Source organism: Centroberyx affinis, unplaced genomic scaffold, assembly GCF_046629955.1.
Source record: "Centroberyx affinis isolate AG114_WGS23_722 - 3 ecotype Tasmania unplaced genomic scaffold, CSIRO-AGI_Caff_v1 ptg007628l_1, whole genome shotgun sequence".
NCBI lineage: Eukaryota > Metazoa > Chordata > Actinopteri > Beryciformes > Berycidae > Centroberyx > Centroberyx affinis.
Window position 1 is genome coordinate 7,992 of NW_027283846.1, and position 20,939 is coordinate 28,930.

Consider the following 20,939-nt stretch of genomic DNA (forward strand, 5'->3'; position numbering starts at 1 on the left):
ACAAAATTCAGCCATTTCAGAGTCCTGTGCATCTGATGAGGAGAGTTGGGCAGTTTACATACCTCCCACTCCCATATTGAAAGTTTAGGGTTATGGTTTCTCGTGGCCCAAAAGTGGGTTGCAAGGTGTTGTTACAGGGTCAGAACAAGTTGGGTAGACAAATATTGTATTATCTAATGTATTAGACAGAGACATCATTGCTCAAGGTAAAAATTTGGGTCCCTATGCAAAACCATTTGAAAAGTGCTGACACAAACAGTAGGTTTAGCTTTGTGTTTGGCCAAGAGCTCTTTTTTGCTGCAGGGAAATTGGATCCTACAGCTTTATCGTAGTCTAGTTATTATGTCAGATTAAGGTAGAATCAGCCCTTCATTGAAAATAGGAAGAAATAGAAATCACAGCTTACTAGATACTAGATGATAATAACGTATTATCTTCAGACACTGCCGATTCTCACCCCAACCCACCCCTTCCTGCTGTCAGTGTGTGTGTGAGATATGCGGTGGACGTAATGTGCGGCACCCAGCATTAAGCCATATTTTCTGGGTCTTCGTGGGCCCGAAGGGAACCACTCTCCACCAATTTAAAAGTTCAATTTGCACCTCTCGTCAGATTTATTTTACATTATAGCCTGCCGGCTCTCCCACCCGGCCTGCAGATAATGTAGTTAAAAACCCACTTCCATCTCCATCAGATGCTAGTTTCAGCGAGGGGAAAGAGAGGCAGGAAGGGAGGGATGGAGAGCGAGTGAGTGATTGAGTAATTGATTGATTGATAGATTGATTTCAGTTGTCCAGGAATGACTGGCTGATCCTGATCGAGTCGTGGTCTAAAAATGTCACTTATTTGAATATTAACTTATCATGATATATGGACATTCTACACTTATGGTGCTGTGCTTTTAGATTGAGACATGAGTTATTTTTTGTTTGTTTTACATCAAACTCAGTGTTGCTGTGGCTGTTTGCCGGGACTCTACCTATGGTCAGAAAAAAATGTAGAACATGGGAAGAAAATAAAAGTTTTTGTTGTTTTCTTCTACAGAGGAGCTACGAAAACTCAGCTGGTCCGGAATCCCACGACAGGTCCGACCGATTGCGTGGAAGCTCCTCTCGGTAAGTTTTAAATGCGTACACACACACACACACACACACACACACACAAACACCCTGAGATACACGCAAAGACACAGAAACATACACAGGCACCTACAAACACACTGAGACAATCAAATATTCCCAAACATGCACAGACGGATGCAAACACATGAAAACACTCACAAATGCTCTCAGATGCAAACACACTCAAATGCACACAAACACACAACATGATGCAACCACATACACATGAAAACACACACAAATTGCATCAAACGCACACACGCACACACACACTGTCATGTAGTCTCTCCCAACCTCCTCCCTTTTGTGATTTATGAAGACGAGTTCCTTTTTTTTTTTTTTTTAAACTTCAATAGGGAAAATTAATTGCGAGGCACAAATAATTTATTCATGAGACGCGGTGTGTTTACTCATTAAGCCATTGTTGTGGTTTACAGCTCCTAGTCTGCAGAGAGACTGGCTTTTTGAACGCCATGACTCTCCCATTAATTACCGCACAATAGCTAATGTGCCGCAGAAAAGACGTCATTAAAGGTGTGTGTGTGTGTGTATGTGTGTATGTGTGCCTGTTTGTGTTTTTTTGGTGGTGGGAGGTTATTGACTGGGGTTTGGACTGTTAACTGCTGCTTTGTTTGGTACTTTACTGAAGTGAGGGTCCATAACACCATATGAAGCTGCAGCGCATAGCTGCCACTAGGAACGGGGGGTGGTGCTGTGTGTGTGTCTGTGTGTGTGTCTGTGTGTGTGTGTGTGTGTGTGTGTGTGTGGAGGGGGTAGCTTGGCAGTTCAGCAGGTTTCTTGTGTGTGTGTGTGTGTGTCTGGGTCTCTTACTGCACAGCTAATGTACCATAGATAACACTCCATTAAAGGTTTGTGTGTGTCTGTGTGGGTGTGACTGTGCACATCTTTGTCTGTGTGAGTGTGGTGTGTGTGGACGTGGCTATTATGTGTGTTTGTGTGTGTGTGCGCGCATAGCATCAATGCAGGATCTTTTCTGCTACCGCTGAACTTTGGGGCTGCAGGGTCCAGCTGCCCTCTGCCCTTTGTAAATGATGGTTGGACCACCTCTGCTTCACAGTGGCGAAAGTAGGGAGGGAGGGAGAGAGAGAGGAAGGGAGGGGGTGTCTCGGGGGGGTGGTTGTGGGGGGAAGAAAGCAAAGAAAACAAGAAAGGGAAACAAGGAAGGAGGAATTTAAAAAATTAAAGAAAGAAAAGGAGAAATGAACGAGCGGGGAAAGAATAAAAGCAAGAAAAGGAGAAATGAAAGAGCGGGGAAAACATGAAAGGATGGATGTATGGAGGAAAAGTAAAAAACAAGCAAATAAATACAGCAAACATGGTAAAAATGAAAGGATAAAAGATAAGGAAAGAAGGAAGGAAGGGAAAAAGAAAGAAAGGGGGTAGAGGAGAATGGTGAAAGGAATGAGGAGGGAGAAAGAGAGGAATGATCCCTCCTCCACCATGTTCTTCTTCCTCCTTCTTCTTCCTCCTCCCCACGGCACTTACCTTAGGGAAACTTGCTTTCCCGAACCATTTTAACCCTCCTCACTTCTCTTCCAGCCATTCTCCTCAACCAGTTAACATTCCTCAACTCAGGAGACATCCTCAAAATTCGATTTGCAACTTTGACTGTCCGTGTTGAAAACTAATCCGTTAGTTTGTTCCCCAACGCAGTCACAACAGGAAGGATGTTTTGTCTGTTGCTTCTGCCTTTTAAAAACATGGAGAAGTGGGCAATGAGAATTTAGCAAGATGACATTGAGCATAATAGAGTGCAACTCAGGTCTCCACTGATAACATTTGTCTATGAAACATGTAAATAAACGTGTAGGTGTTTTTTTGACTGTGTTATTGTGTACTCACTACTGGGACAACTCTAGCAATGTCAGACCCATATCTGAAGTATGCTTGCAAGGTTTTCAATAGATTTCTCGAACTTAGCCCTTGTACAGTGTGAATTAGCCGGGGGCCAAATCTAAGCCCAGGATTAAAGCTAACACTGGCCGGTGTCAAAAGCACTCGTCTCTCCTGAAGTATCCCAACACTTGACTGCCTTTTCAATCCTGTCTGTGGTATGATCCAACGGGGAAATAGATAGGAGGGATCAGTCTCAAAAAATCTATTCTCCGTCAGGCACACGCACGCACACACACGCACACACACGCACACACACGCACACACACGCACACACACGCACACACACGCACACACAGACTCACAGCCCACCCTATATTCCATAAACTTGGCGGAGCCACCTAATAAAACTTCACTCCAGTGGTGTCCCCTGTGCCCTTCCCCTGCTCACCGGCGTGCGGCAACCTATTTGATTTTTTTCTCCCCTCCAGCAGGCTTGAGCCTGAGCCAGGCTCTTCTTCACCTGACAAAGACGAGAAACAACTTCTCCCACCGCGTTCAATACCTGCTAATGCTCCCCCAATGCCCCGCATTTACCAGCACACAGCACAAATCGTACATCACTGTCTCTGCCGTTATTAGCCAGTGTGGAAATTAAAAAGCAAAAAGGGGACAAAAAAGACAGACAACAGGCTGGGAGGGAGAGAGCAATTTCTAGCCTCATTGGATCGCTCTCTCCGCCCCCTCCCACTCGGTGGCAGATAGGCACCACAGGTTGCCCCTGGCTCCAGAAACACATCCGGTTGAACTTCCTATTATTTCAGAAATAATACCATTTTATTTCATTTGTTTAAAGAGCACTTGGCGTCCGAGCCTGAAGGAGAAGGGGAAAAATTAAATGGCTTTTCTGCTTTGCGAAAGAATGTCAGCCTGTGGCAATATGTACATTTGCTAATGGAGTGTGGCTGTTAAATGTGAAGTGGTGGGAGAGGGGAGAAAACTAACTGGCTGTGGAAATATTGAAGGCTGAAGGGTTATATGAGATGTATCTGGGCCTGTGGAAGTAGAGGCAGTAGGAACGCCAGTAATAGATTATTGCTACACTATAACATTACATGTACAATATTCTACATAATGATATTGCTTTGGAGAAAAGGACAAGGTTGTTTTCTCATTAGTGAGACAGACTTGTGATCCCCTTATGTTGGTGTGCTAGCCTTGTAGCCATTGGTCGAAAATTACCATAGGCTAATCATGTCGTACTTTGAGGAAGACCAGTATTTTTCAGAGCTACTTTTGAGAGGAGCTGCTTACTTGTAGCAACTGAGCTAAGCTAACCATTGTCATACCTTCAAAAAGGCATCCACAAGTTTGTCTGACCCTGGGTAAGTAGGAAAAACAGCCAAATTCCTCCAAAACCGAACTATAGGTAGAGGTATGGCAAAATGTTGGCCAAATGTCCCTTTAACATTGCAGCTTGCAGGGTTTCCAAGATGAGTACAGCGATGAATGGGGGTGTCAACTCCCAACTGATACTGGAGGAAATACAAGAAGCATGGTCTGAGGTGTGTGTGTGTGTCTGTGTGTGTAACCAAATCGGTTTGCAGCTCCACTCTATCAAACTACATTGATCTGATCTGTTGAGTTCCTAAGGAGGTGAGGAGAGGTGAGAGCTAGAAGAAGGAGACAAGAGTGCTACAGTCAGGGTTACTTCACACTGAGTTACCCCATATAAACAGAGAACTTGTAGTAGTCTTTACATGTAATTCTGGTTGATATCAGAGATGGAGATGGAGAAGTTATAGTTTTTGTTTATTCAACTTCTGCTGGACCCATAGAGGGACAGCTCGCCTCTGTAGTTACAGGACAAAGTGCTCCTGCTAAGTAGAAATCAATTTAGTTTGCCCGAACGCTTGCTAAAAAAATAATTTCATTTAAACTCCCCAAATGGATTCCCCAAGCATATTTTCCTCTCTTTTTGAGGATGAGTTTGGCTGTTTGGCTGAAGTGGAGGATCCATTACAGGGGTGGAGGGAGGGAGGGAGGGAGGAGTGGATTTATGGTGGGCAAAATGGAGAGATGAGGTTCACATGGAGCGATTAACAGAGGCAGGAGGAAGCACTGGCAGGTCACACAGAGCCATCACTCATTTTTGCTTCTCTTTCAGTCTACCACTTCTTTTTTATCTCCATTCTCTCTCTCTCTCTCTCTCAACCACTAGACCACTGATGAAATGTAAATGTGAAATTAGCCACTCAGGTCCAGGCAGCAGAAATGCACTCATGATCTCGGATACATAATGCACTGTTCAAATAAATATACTCAATTACTCTCTCTGGACAGCATCTAAGGCAAGCAGCCTGCCATCTGCTCTCGCTTGCTCTGTCTGACACAAACTCACTCATCTCTCCTTCTCTTTTTTCTCTCTTTCTCTCACCTTATATCTTTTCATCTTGGTCCCTTCTACCCTTTTTCTCCCTTTCCTACTCCTTCTGTCTCTTCTGAGCCACCAGTTGTTGCTAGACCTGCACGATTATTGCTAAAAGGATAATTGCAATTATTTTACAAGATACTGTAATCACAGTCCTAAATCACAGTTATTAGTCTTGATCATTTGAGGAACAAAAATATTTTATTGCCCTTTTCAAATCTTATGTCGGCATAAAATATATTACTACAGCAGACATTGAAATACTTCAGTTTGCCGATTTGCCAAATTCCTGCGATTATTAATCATTTAGAACAAAATGACCATTTAGGATAAGACATGATTAATTGTGCTGCCCCAGTTGTGTCATTTTTCTAGTCTTTAAATCCCCCTGGGTGTGGGTGTGTGTGTGTGGTCCTGTCCTATAGAGCAGTAATGGTTACTTGGCGTGTGGCTGACCTCCACTAAGCTGTCCACCCTTCCACTATGATCAATCTGTGATGTTCAATGCAGTCCTGGAGTTATTTGAGTTGCATTTTACCTTTTTGTTGTACCCATTTTCCCTCAACCTGCCTCATTTGCGTCTGCTTCAATTAGTGATTTCCTACATTTCAATTTAAACATTTGATGTAAGACATTTTTGGGGCAAGTGGGGCAATATTTTGGGTGCTCCACACTGAAAAGGGGAGTATTTTGTAGATTAGTGTCGATGTGCGTGTGTCATAACATACGTGTGTATGTGTTTTGTATGACCGTGGTGTTTGGATTTAATGAGTGTGTATGTGTTTTATTGGCTTTGCTGTCCCCAAAATGATGCACAAGTGTGTCTGGGTGTATGTGTGTGTTTGTAAGTGTGCTAACAAATAAGCCTCTTGACTCTCCAACCTTCTCTTTGTCAAGGTGCCTTGCTTGGACAACAAAAGAGAAAAAAAACAAAAAACATTTGTTGCTGATCTTATTGATTTTCCTCTAGACAGTTGTCCAAAATTGACTTTTTGTTTGCGTGTGTTTGCGTCTTCTTGCTAGTGTGTTTTAAAAAAGTGTCAAGTGTCTACTTTCAAAACAACTGACTACGGCAGCCACATAAGAGGTGGAGGATGACACACAAACACACACACACACACGCACACACACACACACACACACACACACACACACACGCACACAAGCAGAGAGTCAACATCAGCCTTTCAAGGCCTGTTATTATTTTGACAGTCTACTGTTCATGTGCTGACTCACTCTGGTCCAGGTGAGTTTGGTTTTAGGTAAAACTTTGCCAGCAGGAGTTGGGGTTTTAGACAAAACAGAGTGGCTCCCAGATGTGTTTGAACAACAGTCAAACACAGTCTCAGAAAAGTGCTCACATTAAATTGAAGATAATGACAGACTGATAGATGTAAGAGAGAGACAGTTATAGAAAAAACAAGGGTCTAGTACAGCATCTGTCGATTTACTAAGAAACCCCAGAGAGTAGAATTTGACTCAAAATCTAAATCCAGCTAGGCCGGAATATGAAAAACAAAGTCTGTGTGGCATGCATAGCTTTTTGTGAGCTCAAACCTGAAAATGGAGACAATTTTCTAATAATGAGCTAGTAATAATAGTATTTTCAGTTATGGTTTTTGAACCCCAACTGGACTCAAACCCAGGCAATGAAGTGAGAAATTCATCTCCCACCTGACAGAAGCCCATCTGGTCCAGTCAAATCCAGTAAGGTCCAGTGGAGTCCGGCAAGCTAATTACTTTAAACAGGAGGAGGTAGGGCAATTATTATATGTAATTATGTAATTATTAAATGGAGCGTGTCTGAGATTTTAGTCTTGTCCCAGTGTGCCACACCACTAATGTTTACCAAGTGAGTGAACCCACATCAGTAAAGACTTCTTTTACCTATGATTATTTGCCTTTTTTTTCTTTGCATTTCTGATGGCTTTTTATGGCAGGATACATCTGATTTTTCCTAAACATGAAGGCACTTGAGGGTGGAAGATGAAGAAAATCAAATTGATGTGAAGTGAAAAAAAAAAAAAAAGATCAAAGGTTCAGTTCTTGTCAGATGGACAACCAAGACAAATTGCAGACAAATTGCTGTTATTGCATATGAATTGGTCATTGACCTTACAGATGTCCTGTGATAAACATTTACATATCAGACAACTCATCTCATTTGAACAGGGCTTCAGAAAGTCTAACTTCTCGTCTGGGTCGTTGAGCGAGGCGTCACAGAACAAAAAACAATCTTCCACCCAGCTGCCACTGGCTGGTAAAAAATGAAAACCAAAGTCCATGCCATTTATTGACCCCTGTTGCTGTTTGGCAAACAGAAATAACTGCCAAACCTGGTCGTCGTGGGAACAAGGCCCCCTCAAGTTTTCAGAGCCTCTAGTTGTCGTGTTGGAGTACTGTTTTGAAGACTTGTTTTACTTTGTGAATATTTTAGCATCCCTGGTCCCAGCCCTTGCTTTTAGTAGACTTTAGATTTTGTTGTTCAGTTTGGGGTGGACTTTCTCCTTGTTGCGTAAGCCTGCCAACACAAGCACCCACTTGCAGGATTTTGTGCTTACACAAACTTATGCTCTCAGGAACTCCCTGACACACACGCCCATGAGTGCACTCACACACACACACACACACACGCATTGAAAGAGCATTGCCCCAAGAGGTGCAAAGGATTTGGTCAACCAACAAATGCAAAGTGTGTCATTTATAGAGTGTGTAATCCCAGGTGGAGGAGTTTGCAATTGAACTTTTCTAACAGACTCCGTAAAAGCAAGTCAAGGTTTTAACAGGTTTTAACAAAACAGAACCGCTCTCAGGTGCGTTGAAGCAACAGTTAATAAATAAAGTCTCATTAAATAGAATATACTGACAGACAAATAGAGAGAGAGCTGAATTAATGATTTCCACTCACAACCTTGTGTGTGTGTGTGTGTGTGTGTGAGTGTGTTCGGGTCAGACAGGTGTATTGATATTATGAGTGGAAATGGATATTATCCGCTCATATTTGCTGAAGTTTGTAACTGGACTCGGATTGGTATCTGCACAATTCTACCAGACTGTATTACATTTCACACATTGTCAAATATGCGAAATTTAATACAAATTGAAATGTAATACCAAACACAAATGTTATGCAAATTAAATTGTTCATATCCGACAAGTTATTTTAATGCAAATGTAACCAAAAGTGTTCATTTAAATGCAAGTTAATTGATGTTATGCAAATTATAATGCAAATAGGTAACTTTTTAAGGAAATTAGCTTTGAAAAGATTTGTAAAAAAAAACCCCCCAAAAAAAACCTTGAAACTGAAATACCATACCATGAAATATCTGTAATTTCTTTATTCTAGCTTTCTAAAAGCTCAGATCAGTGATCAGTTATGTGCTGGTTGGTGAGGAGAGGATAGACTAAATTTAGGTAGCACTTTTCAAAACAGAGCTGCAAAGTGCTCTGCAGACAACAAAACAATAATAAATAAAACCCAAGTAGATAAGCAATAAAATGCCACATAATCGTAACTTAAAAACAGGGTTTAAAAAAGAATAAAACAGAAAAAAATAGGATGGGGAATAAACTGAGTAAAAATATATGATGCAAATGTAATTTCAAAGTTGACACAGATTTTATTTTCTGTTAAGTCTTTTATTTTGTATTTTTTTTTTGTATTTTTTTGCTACTTGAGTTCCTGTAATCATGTTTTTACCCACTTCTTCTTTCTTTCTTTGTCTTTCTTTCTTTCTTTCTTTCTCTCTCTCTCTCTCTCTCTCTCTCTTTCTCTCTCTCTCTCTCTCTCTCTCTCTCTCTCTCTTTCTCTCTCTCTCTCTCTCTCTTTCTCTCTCTCTCTCTCTCTCTCTCTCAGGGTTACCTGCCAGCCAATGCAGAGAGGAGAGAGAGCGTCCTACAGAGGAAGAGACAAGAATACTTTGGCTTCATCCAGCAGTACTACGACTCCCGCAACGACGAGCACCACCAGGACACATACAGACAGGTATACACACACACACACACACACACACACACACACACACACACACACACACATACACACACAGCAAAAAGTTCCAATTCCATTTAGTAGAACAACATCTTGTCACCAATTTATTCACTCAGCACAAACCCAGGACTGTGTGTGTATGTGTGTGTTTTGGGACATACAGGATTGGGGCCTGTAGACAGGATTACTGGAACATGTTATTTGTCTCTTTCTGTTTTTCTCTCTCTCTCTCTCTCTCTCTCTCTCTCTCTCTCTCTCTCTCTCTCTCTCTCTCTGTGTCTCTCTCTGTGTCTCTCTCTCTTGCTCTCATATGCTGTCTGTCTCTTTCACATTTATTCACATACACACAGCAACACCCAGACAAAACATCATCTTCTATGTTGCCGATGCCACTGTAAAATGTGTGTGTCTGAGTGTGAGAGAGACATGGAGGAAGTGTGGTCTAGCTCCTATTCTCAGTGAACACTTCTCTTTGGAACACAAAAAGAACATATAGCTTTAGTCGCTCTCTCTCTCTCTCTCTCTCTCTCTCTCTCTCTCTTTCTCACTCTGTCTCTCGCACTCTGTCTCTCTCTCTGTCTCTGTCCTTGCCCCCACCACACTCTTTCAGTTTAACACTTAACTACTTCCTATTCATTTAAAGCCGATAAGAAACATCAAAGTAGGTTGTCAATTGCAAACACACATTTCTCATATTCCATCCAATTTCCCATTGATCTCTTCTGTGCTGCGTCAGAGAACTGACATACTTTGTTTTGATGTTTGTTTGGATCGTGTCTTCAAGCCTCTTTTCTGCCAAGATCTATAGGCCGACAGCTGCACACACTGTTTGTTTTGATGGAGTGGGCACTGTTTTCTAGTGTGTTTGTATTTGTGTGTATGTGTATGTGATCGTGTGTATGTTGGTTTGGTGCTTTTCCATTTTGTGAAATCGACTGCCAAAATGATAGGGCACAATGCAGTGTTTTGTATGTATTTTGTGTATGTGTTTTTGTTTTTGTAGGTGTGTTTGTGTACATGTACCTGACTGTCTGTCTGTATTTATTTATTTGGGACAGTCCGTCTGAGTTTCTCTCTCTCTCTCCATCTGTCATCATAGCTTCCGTCTGTCATTTTATCTGCTTGTCTGTCTCTTTTATGTATCTATTCACGTATGTGGTTACCTGTTCAAATACTGTGTGTGTGTGTGTGTGTATGTGTCCGTGTGCATTCGGACGTAGCCATTGTAGAAGTCCCCACTTTTTACTTGCTGAAGCACTGCTGCAGTTTAGTTCTATCCCAAGAGAAATTGTTCAGAAAAATCAAGCTTTGCTCTCTTTTCAGCCATCAGAAGATACAAAGAACGGTCTGGTAACTTGCTGGTTGAAAGACACTGGAGTTCTGTGTTACGATAAACTGATTTGGGTCTACTGTAACAAAAGATACTCTATTCTCGCACTCCTCTCCACCTCTACAGATAGGTCAATGTGCAGTATCTGCTGCAGAACATCGATGTCTTGCTCGAAGCCACTTCAGCAAGGCGGATGCTTGGCAGCTTGGGGGGGATTTAACCTGGGTCGTCCAGTTGAAGGGCAGCCTCCTAACTTACTACATGACTTAGACCTCAAGTCGTCGCTGCATTTCATTCGTATTTACTTGTACCTTGAGTCCGCAAACAAACAAAATTCAAAACCTTCGAGAAAATCTTGACTGCACACCGTGAATTTAATCAGATCCTGTCTTTGACCGGCTGCTTCTTGCTGCACGGTGTGTGGTCAGGATTTCCCCTGAGGTTTGGGATTGTTGGCACTCGGACTCAAGATGAAGTAAATCCAAATGAATTGCAATAGCAATATGTTGAGGTCATTTGGGCTGTACACCCAAACCCAAGTATCCAAGTAGTAATGCAGGATAGATGGATGACAAATATATGAAGGGGACATCTACAATGGCAACCACTGTGTGTGTGTGTGTATATGTATATGTGTGTGTGTGTGTGTGTGTGTGTGTCTGTCTAACACCTTTCTCTCCCATGTTGCTGTCAGATCCACATAGACATTCCTAGGATGAGTCCTGAGTGCTTGGTGCTGCAGCCCAAGGTAACAGAGGTAAGGCGGACTGGCACGGACTGGACTGCGGATATACGCCACTCCCCACTCCCATCAGTAGCAAGCCACACACACACACAGACTCTCTGGTCCGGTCCGGTCCGGTCCGATCCGGTGCGGTCCGGTGCAGTCTATTTCAGTTGGCTTTGCTCCAGCCTCTGTCCTGCATCCGTCTGGCTCCCTTCTGACCAATCTGTCCGCCTGTCATATTGTTCATCCGCGGGGTTGACACTCTGAAATGGTGGTGGTTTGAAGGTGGTTACATAAACACTGGTACAAATACACACACACACATACGCACACACACACACACACACATACACACACACACACACACACAAACAGACAAGCAGACTGATATATTCAAAAAGACAGAAAGACACACACTCGCCCACGCATGCACAAGCAGACTCATATACACAGGCACACACAGGCAGACTTATATACTGTATATCTACATGTACAAACACAAATACAGATAGACTTGAATGTACTCACACATTTATATACACACAAGCTAATACAATTGCAAAGACAAGCTGACATGTTCATGTACAGACACACAAATGCACAAACTCATTCAAGACCACCACCGCTTCCCATTTCAGATCACCGAAACCCCTGTCTGCCTTCAATCAAGGACACCAATCCACTAACTATTCCTCCTTCTGTCTCTCTCTCTGTCCCTCTGTCTGTGATGGCCAGATCTGTGCTAACCTGCCTGTTGCTTCTGTGTTTGTCTTTTTTTCTCTCTCTCCCTCTGTCTCTCTCTGCAGATTCACATTGACATACCGAGAACTAATCCTCTTATTCCTCTCTTTCAACAAGCTTCTGTCCAAGAGGTGAGACCCCCTGCTGCACACACGTCGCCTCACCTAGCAGGGTTTTCCCTGAGCTTTTGGGCAGATTTGGGTTGTTACATCACCAGTGGCACTGGTTTTGTGTGGGGGGGCAAAGAAATAAAGCTATTTGAAGCCATTCCAGGGCTCGAATTCAAACCAAAGACACAGTTCAAAAGCATTTTAATCATTTTAATTTATTTTAAGAATTATAATCGCTCTATTCTCCAAGTGCAATAAATGGACAAGAATTGGTCTTGGTGGCACTGGTGCAGAGACATATTGATGAGTAGAAAACAATCAAAAGCGTTAGTGCAGAGCTAATAGTACTAATGGGATGTATTAATTGCATCAGAGGGTGTCACATTAGTATAAACACAAAACTGTACAACGCACAAAACAAAAGAACACAAGTGCAATAAATGGCAGGCACGCAGCAAAGCAACATTCTGACAGAAAAGACAAAAAGTCTGCCCAAGAGTTGATATGCAGGGAAAACCTTAGCTGCTGCACAATGCATGGTCTGGCTCGCGCGCGCACACACACACACACACACACACACACACACACACACACACACACACACACACACACACACACACACACACACACACACACACACATACACACACACACAGTGCACATAGAAGACTTAAATAACACCTACACTCATGCATGAGAACCGATACACACAGACCTTCATTGTGCATGGATAATACTTTCATACAAACATGCTTTATTGTTCTGCCTGGTTTACAGTGGAGTACAATTCAATAAAGCATTTGTTTTTCTGGTTGGGCACTATGGTGTACAGGATGTAGGGATTAATTATCTGAAAACTTATGAAGTATTACGTTTGATAAAAAAATAACTATCAATAGTAGTCAAGACACATTTGGCTGTTATCACATAATGTATTTTTGAACCTTCCCGTGCCTTTTTTCAGTTATTTTCAATAGTTTGATCACGGTAGGTGCGTGTGAAAATCAAATCTGAATGATGCGGCTCGTGTTTTGGACACGGTGCGGTATGGGATGCTGCCCTGGGCGCTCCAAGTTGAACATGTTTCAACTTTAGCTGCGTAGATAGTTGCATAGCAACCAGAATGATGTAATGCTCCTTGTGCCCTTTGAGCTCTTGCTCTCTCTGTTACTAGCAACGCTCACAGCTGTCTCTCTTGTTTGAGCAGGAGAAATACACGTCTTATGTGATCACGACCGGAGGAAATCAAACATATGGCAAGACTCAAATTACTTGAGCAAGATGCTGAATTCTTCCCCACACACTCATTGTAAGTTGCTGTGGATAATAGTGTTAGTTAAATGGCTTAAACGTCAATGTAAATTTAGTTCAAATTACATCTTTTTTTTGCTGAGGTGTAAGACCGGTCTAGTATGTGCGAAAGAAGTTAGCTCAGCAGGCCTAAGTGACTCTCCTCCTGAATGTTTCCTAATGAGTACAATTTCCCAAAACACCTTGGCACTAAAATTAACTTTGTTCCATTCTAGATCTATAGGGTTAAGTTGATCTTATTACTACGGTGCTTTTGGGAGATCCTGTCATACATAGTGCTGCTGGCCTGAGAAGCAGAGAAGTGAAAATACCAATAGAAACGGGCCATAATGAGGTGCTGGCTAATGAGCTGGCCAGGGCTCTAGACTGCTGTGATACACACACACACAGATATGCACACACACCCACACTTAGGGGTGAGTGAGCACACACACACACACACTTGGATCCATACACACACATGTATGTGAAAGCACAGATTTACATGCATGCACACACACACACACACAAAAAAACCCTCATATGCATAAAGACAATGAAATGCACACAGACACGCATATGTGGGCACAACTAGCAGCGAGGAGACACATACTCTCACAAACACACACATTTATCAGTGCAAGTGCAGGAACTGACACATGTACGAGCACATTAACTCACACACACACACGCACACACAGCGCCCTAGGCAACGCCACCTCCCGTTGCCCCTGTCTTGTAGGGGAAACAGCTCTGGGCCGTGGGCTGTAACCAGGGAGGGACGGAGGGAATGAATAAGAGATCAGACGAACATGGGGAGGAGGCTGGGTGGAGAGGAGCTCTGTGTGCCTCTCTCCCTCTCTTCTACCCACTACCTTATGTATGTACTACTACTCCGTCTACTCCTCTTTTTTCCCTCGTCCTCCCACCACGCCTGACCCTTTCTCCTCCACCCGCCCCGTTCACAGACTCTCTCCTCTTTGCGTGCAAAATGAAAGCCACCAGCGTGCATTGAAATATTCAGGCGGTGTGCTTCTTGTATATTCTGGTATGCAACCGACTCCAAAGGGCCTCTTTTTTTTTATATGGCGATGTCTGCCGCAGCACCGCCTGAAAATCACCTCTGCTTCATTTCATGCAGTTGTTATTCTCTCGCTACCTCTCATGGGGCTGGAGAGATTTAGTGGAGATGAAAGACAATCAACAGTTTGTTCCATTTTGGGGAGCGCGAAGTATTGAAGCAATTCTATAGTGATTTCCTAAGTGGTACCTGAATGTTTTGAGTTATCTGTGTTATGGAGAACAATACTGTCTTCACGCTATGTGGGTAATCGGCAATTACAAGTTCCCGACCTGGAAAAGAAAACATTCAGGTTAACCTCCAAATTGTGATTACAAGTGGGAAGACTTGACCTGACTCTTTTACTTTCAAAGCATTTAGCTGATGCTCTTACCCAGAATGAACTGTAAGGACTTAGAATGAGTGAGCAGGTAGGGGTAAAGTGTCTTGCTCAAGGACACTTTGACAGGACATTGGGCTGTTGATGGACTCATTGGCTGTTTGAGGGATTGACCCCATGAAAGTTTGGTCACAGTCCGTGTTCTTGTCACCGCTTGCCCCCGGCACCTATTGCACACTCAGCCGTGCCAGTGGGTGATCCCTCTTTGACTAGGCCCGCCCACGGTTTCTTCCATTTTTGGAGCCATTGAGTCATGACACAGGAGATACGGGGGAGCTTATTTCCTGTCCTAGAGATGCACCGAATTATGCGAAGAAATTATGCATGCGATTAACATATTCTACAGTAATCCAGTTTTCTACCTTTTGAGCACCGAGTAAACTCTGGGTAACCTGAAGATGAGTATTTGGTTTTTGGTTAGCGTTTGAAGCTGGTGAAGTTTCTCTCTGTGTCTGTCTCACACACACACACAAACAAACACTCCCACACACAAACAGACAGGATGGGATTCTTTGCCCACACTAAAGGAGATTTGGCAAGGGTGGTGTGTGTGCGCATGGGTTTGAGTGCGTGTTTGCAAGAAGCCGGTCTGTGTGCAGGTGCTTGCATGAAACATGTGCTTCTGCTTTTGAGGTTGTATGAGAAGAAAGTCCCATTACCCACTCCAGCACCAGCACCACTCCCTGTTTGATGGATGTGACTTTGATGATGAAAGAGGAGGTGTGGAGTATGGAGGCAGGTTAAGAGAGGGAGGGGAGGGGGGTGAGAAGGAGGTGTAAGAGAAAGCCAGAGAGAATCGCGTCTTACCAGTCCCGTCCTACCGCGTTAACATTGATGGAACGCCTAAAAAAAAAAGTCAGACTCCAGGCCCTGGCACACAGCTTTCAACGACAGACTGACGCCATCGCTGCTGCCATGTTTTCCCCATAAAACATGAGATATGAGGTTATTTAGAAAGTGACAGAAACATGACATCCCCCCAAAAAATAAGAAAGAGCTTGATGCGTGTGGCGCAGAAAGGTGTAAGTGTTTGTGTGTGTGTGTGTGTGTGTGTGTGTGTGTGTGTGTGTGTGTGTTTGGGGGGGAAATCCATTCCCGCACCAGAACATCAAGCTGAACATCAAGCCTCCTCTAATTCAGTGGGGTTGACAGCATTAAACAGCCACCCATAACGAAGATGGAAGTGTTTGCCTTGCAAAAAAGATCAAGAAGAAGTAGGGTAGGAGAGGGGAGGGAGGAGGAGACAGTCAGAGGGAAAGAGTGAGAGACAGAGACAAACTGACTGAAGGAGAGAGAGATGAGGGGGAGGGACCGAGACAAAACAGGCGAACAAAGTTGGTGTTGTGAAAGTTGTTTTGCACACGGCAGCATTGCACCATGTGTAAAGTGCAGATGAGAATCATTCTTGAGGTGTTGCTCTGTGCTGAGAGAGAGAGAGAGAGAGAGGGAGAGAGAAAGGGAGAGGGAGAGGGAGAGGGAGGTTTGCAAAGAAATCCTTCATCTTGAATTTAGACACTGCTCACCTGTGTCCATATGAATGTCCACAATGTTCAAAGCATGTGTAATTTTTGATTTAGGGAAACAATCATAGCCTAAACCTTACTGGAAAATGACAGCAACAGATAATTTGTTTTGCACTTTTCAAAACAGAATTACAAATTACCTTACAGACAATAAAAAAATACCAAAATAAATATAAGCAATACGATACAAATGACAGAAATCAATTACAAACAGGGCGTGCTTTAAGTCAAGATTTTCTTAAACCTCGACCTCAGTGCACCTGCTTGCTAAAAGCCAATATTAATAGGTCTGTTCCAAAGTCGATATTAGAAGGTTGAAAGGTCAATCACCCATACTGGCTGCTCTGGAGATCTGTAGGCAGCACCACTCTTAAATCCTTAAAAAAATTGTACTTCTAACATGTCCACAAACATGGAAATTAAGGTGCAGTTTATTTCCATGTCCGTGTCCCAGATCATGACCTAAGGAGTAATTTTACCTGTTCGTAATGATCAACATTGAGAGCTGGAGAAAATAGTTTAATGGTGATGGTGGGTTAGGGTTTAGGGTTACTAAACTACAAAACTACTGTTGGATGTTGACAGCTGAAAAGTCAAAATGTTAAAACAAAATTAAAGATTACCTGAAAAACCTCTATATTCACCATCTATAGTGCCCCAACCAAACGGCAAGCTAGGTGTTACCCATTCCGCTCTAACTTTCCATTCTAGCTTGGTTGGAGAAGATGCTTTTCTCTTTTACAGCCTGGCATGCATGCAGACGTTTACTCACAATGTTCTGATTTCTACTGCTGCTTTCCACTCCTCACTCACTTACGATTGAATCCTGACATTGCTTGGTACATGGTTAAATTTAATTCTAAACAGTCTAATGTGTTTTTTTTTTTTTTTTGGGATGATACGCTGTCAGAGAATCCATTATCAGTCTGTCTGTGTAAATGCTTTGCTTGATTATTAGCATGTCATTCATTGTGCACCATATCTATCTTAGTACAGTAAATTACTTGCTATCATACACAGGGACAGTGCTATAAATTTATACATACTTGAACATAACATACCTGCCATAACTTGGACATAGAGTGGTAGTCAGTTTATAAGTACCGCCACCATGCATCTAGCCTTTACTAGTATTGTACTATTTTCTAATAGTTCTAGCTAGCGTGTCACAAGGGACTTGAACAAGTGCACACTGAGATTCAAAACAATAAATCTGTAATTGGTTGCATTAAGATAGTTAGTGTTCATTAGTGTTTTAATATTTGTGATAATTCATGTAAATTAGTTTAATCTGTGAAGTATTGTGTTTTGACTCTGTGTGTGTGTGTGTGTGTCAGATTTTTGAGCGGATCCTGTTCATTTGGGCCATCCGCCACCCAGCCAGCGGCTACGTGCAGGGCATCAACGACCTGGTCACGCCGTTCTTCGTTGTCTACGTCTTCGAGTACATCGGTGAGTGGCATCTCTCTCTCTTTTTCCTTTTTACTTCAACACTCCACTCCACTTTTTTTTTTTTTTTTTTGTGATATGCGATTGATGCAAGGATCAGTTATCTTTTCCCTTGCCCCTGCACTCAGAGCGCTACTCTCCGCAGTGCAGAGTGGCAGCTTAAGAGCCCGCAGGGATTCAGTGTTTTGCTTGCAGGTACATCACTACAGATCATAAGGAATCGAACCTGGGACCATTGAGTTACAGGACAGTCTCTCTATCCACAAGGCTGCTGCTCCTTATACTCTGATTTTCTGGCAGTTGCCCTCCTACTCTAGCTCTGTGCCGCTCCATCCCTCTCTTCCTTTCTCCATCTATCCATCCGCTCCCTTCATTTAAGTGTGCTCTTCAGTCCCACATTTTGTATAAAAGTATGCCTATGCCTTGTATCAAAGGACTCTGTTAAACAGGTACAACTACAGTTTGTTTGTGTGTGTGTGTGTGTGTGTGTGAGCGTGGGCACGGCATGCGTAGGTGTGTGCATACTTGTACGTGTGCACCATGGCATTCTCTCCAGAGCTCCCCTGCTGTGTGCGTTTATGCTGTGCCACATTTGCGTAAATTAATGTTTTATTTCATTCTCTCGTTTCATTATTTTGACAGTATAAGCCTACTGTATCAAGTACAAAGCATTCATAGTGGCTGTCAGCAGTAGAAAGAGAAAAGAAAATCATTTGTCAACATCTCAGGGATGTACCAGATTCTGTTGTCAAAACTGTTGGCATTTTTAAGTAAATGTCTTTAGGTACTTAATAATTATTACTCTATTTGCTTCAACTGTCATCCCATCAATCATTATTATACATAAATCATTTTACCTTTTCTTTTCCAAAAAGACAGATGTCTTTTTTTAGAGGTATTCATTTTTTTTGCAGCATCCTCATCCTATTTATTTATTCATTATTTTAAGAGTTTTGGTGACAATACGCAGTAAATAGACATAGGGAAGTGTGCATAGAGAAAAGTGTCAGTGTGTGGTAGAATTTGATCCCATGCTGTTGTGAGAAGAACAGAAGTGCTGCTGGCTGTGTGCGTTTACGTATGATTCCTGTTGCGAACTTCTCTATACATCACTGTATCTGGTTGTATGTTTATGTTATGTTGCCATTTGTCAAGATATCGCTCTTTGAAATCATTCAAGATAGAGCTGTTAAGTGGAAACCACAGTGCTCAGTGGAGCGGTACAGTACCTAGCACACTCTGGACTGTCTGTGGGCGCTGGGAGACAATTAGGATGTACAAGGGGTTTAAGTGCTGGCAAGCATGTAACAAGTTGCAATTCTCTGACTGCGTTGTTTTTGTTTATTTTTGGTACACATCACTGGCAGCTTAAGAGCCCGCAGGGATTCAGTGTTTTGCTTGCAGGTCCATCACAGATCATAAGGAATTGAACCTGGGACCCTCGAGTTACAGGACAGTCTCTCTACCCACGAGGCTGCTGCTCCTTATACTCTGATTTTCCTACTCTAGCTCTGTGCCGCTCCATTCCTCTCTCCCTTTCTCCATCTATCCATCCGCTCCCTTCATTTAAGTGTGCTCTTCAGTCCCACATTTTGTATAAAAGTATGCCCACTGAGCAATTTTACGTTGATTAGATGTTTAAAACACGTCTAAATGGCCATAGCCGTCTAGGCTAAATTAAGTTTAAATGGGGTTGAAAAGTGAAAGTTTATTAGATGTCTATACATAGACAATATTATCCTGGACTATATGAGAGCTACGCATAGACGCAATGTTGAAATTACTTCTTGTGCTCAGATAATTATCTTGTAGGCTAGTCTACAGGACTTCTCTGGTGCATATTTTTGGTATTTACAGATGTTTATTCATTGTAATAATGTATTTACTGCTTGGTCTAAAATAGGTCTATACATAGCCGTAATGATCCTGGGCTATATGAGAGCTAAAGCATAGACGCGACGTTGAAATCACGTCTTTTGCTCAGTGGGTGCCTATGCCATGTATCAAAGGACTCTGTTAAACAGGTACAACTACAGTTTGTTTGTGTGTGTGTGTGTGTGAGCGTGCGCACGGCATGCGTAGGTGTGTGCATACTTGTACGTGTGCACCATGGCATTCTCTCCAGAGCTCCCCTGCTGTCTGCGTTTATGCTGTGCCACATTTGCACAAATTAATGTTTTATTTCATTCTCTTGTTTCATTCTTTTGACAGTATAAGCCTACTGTATCAAGTACAAAGCATTCATAGTGGCTGTCAGCAGTAGAAAGAGAAAAGAAAATCATTTGTCAACATCTCAGGGATGTACAAGATTCTGTTGTCAAAACTGTTGGCATTTTTAAGTAAATGTCTTTAGGTACTTAATAATTATTACTCTATTTGCTTCAAATGTCATCCCATCAATCATTATTATACATAAATCATTTTACCTTTTCTTTTCCAAAAAGGCAGATATCTTTTTTTAGTGCTGCTGGCTGTGTGCATTTACGTATGATTCCTGTTGCGAACTTCTCTATACATCAAACCGATACATACTGTATCTGTTTGGTTGTATGTTTATGTTATGTTGCCATTCGTCAAGATATCCCTCTTTGAAATCATTCAAGATAGAGCTGTTAAGTGGAAACCACAGTGCTCAGTGGAGCGGTACAGTACCTAGCACACTCTGGACTGTCTGTGGTCGCTGGGAGACAATTAGGATGTACAAGGGGTTTAAGTGCTGGCAAGCATGTAACAAGTTGCAATTCTCTGACTGCATTGTTTTTGTTTGTTTTTTGTACACATCACTCCCATTCTTTACCTGTTATTTTTGTCCCCTGTTCTACCTAAGTAAATGATACATTTGATGTGTCTCTGGCTCAAAATGTTATTCCACTCAGATTAGTACCTGAAATTTAGTTTTGATGTGACCT

General features: G+C 42.4%; 1 protein-coding gene across 1 annotated transcript in view; it reads left to right on the top strand.

The window, feature by feature from the left end:
- Positions 1–1,044: 1,044 nt before the first annotated feature.
- The window catches only part of LOC139639750 (TBC1 domain family member 22A-like), a gene marked incomplete at both ends in the record, with an annotated part of 54,284 nt that continues 34,389 nt past the window's right edge, over positions 1,045–20,939 (top strand). The window contains 4 exons of the mRNA XM_071513898.1: positions 1,045–1,115; positions 9,266–9,394; positions 11,425–11,487; positions 17,919–18,033. Of these exons, the coding sequence (XP_071369999.1) occupies positions 1,045–1,115; positions 9,266–9,394; positions 11,425–11,487; positions 17,919–18,033 (378 nt within the window). The remainder of the gene's footprint in view (positions 1,116–9,265; positions 9,395–11,424; positions 11,488–17,918; positions 18,034–20,939) is intronic.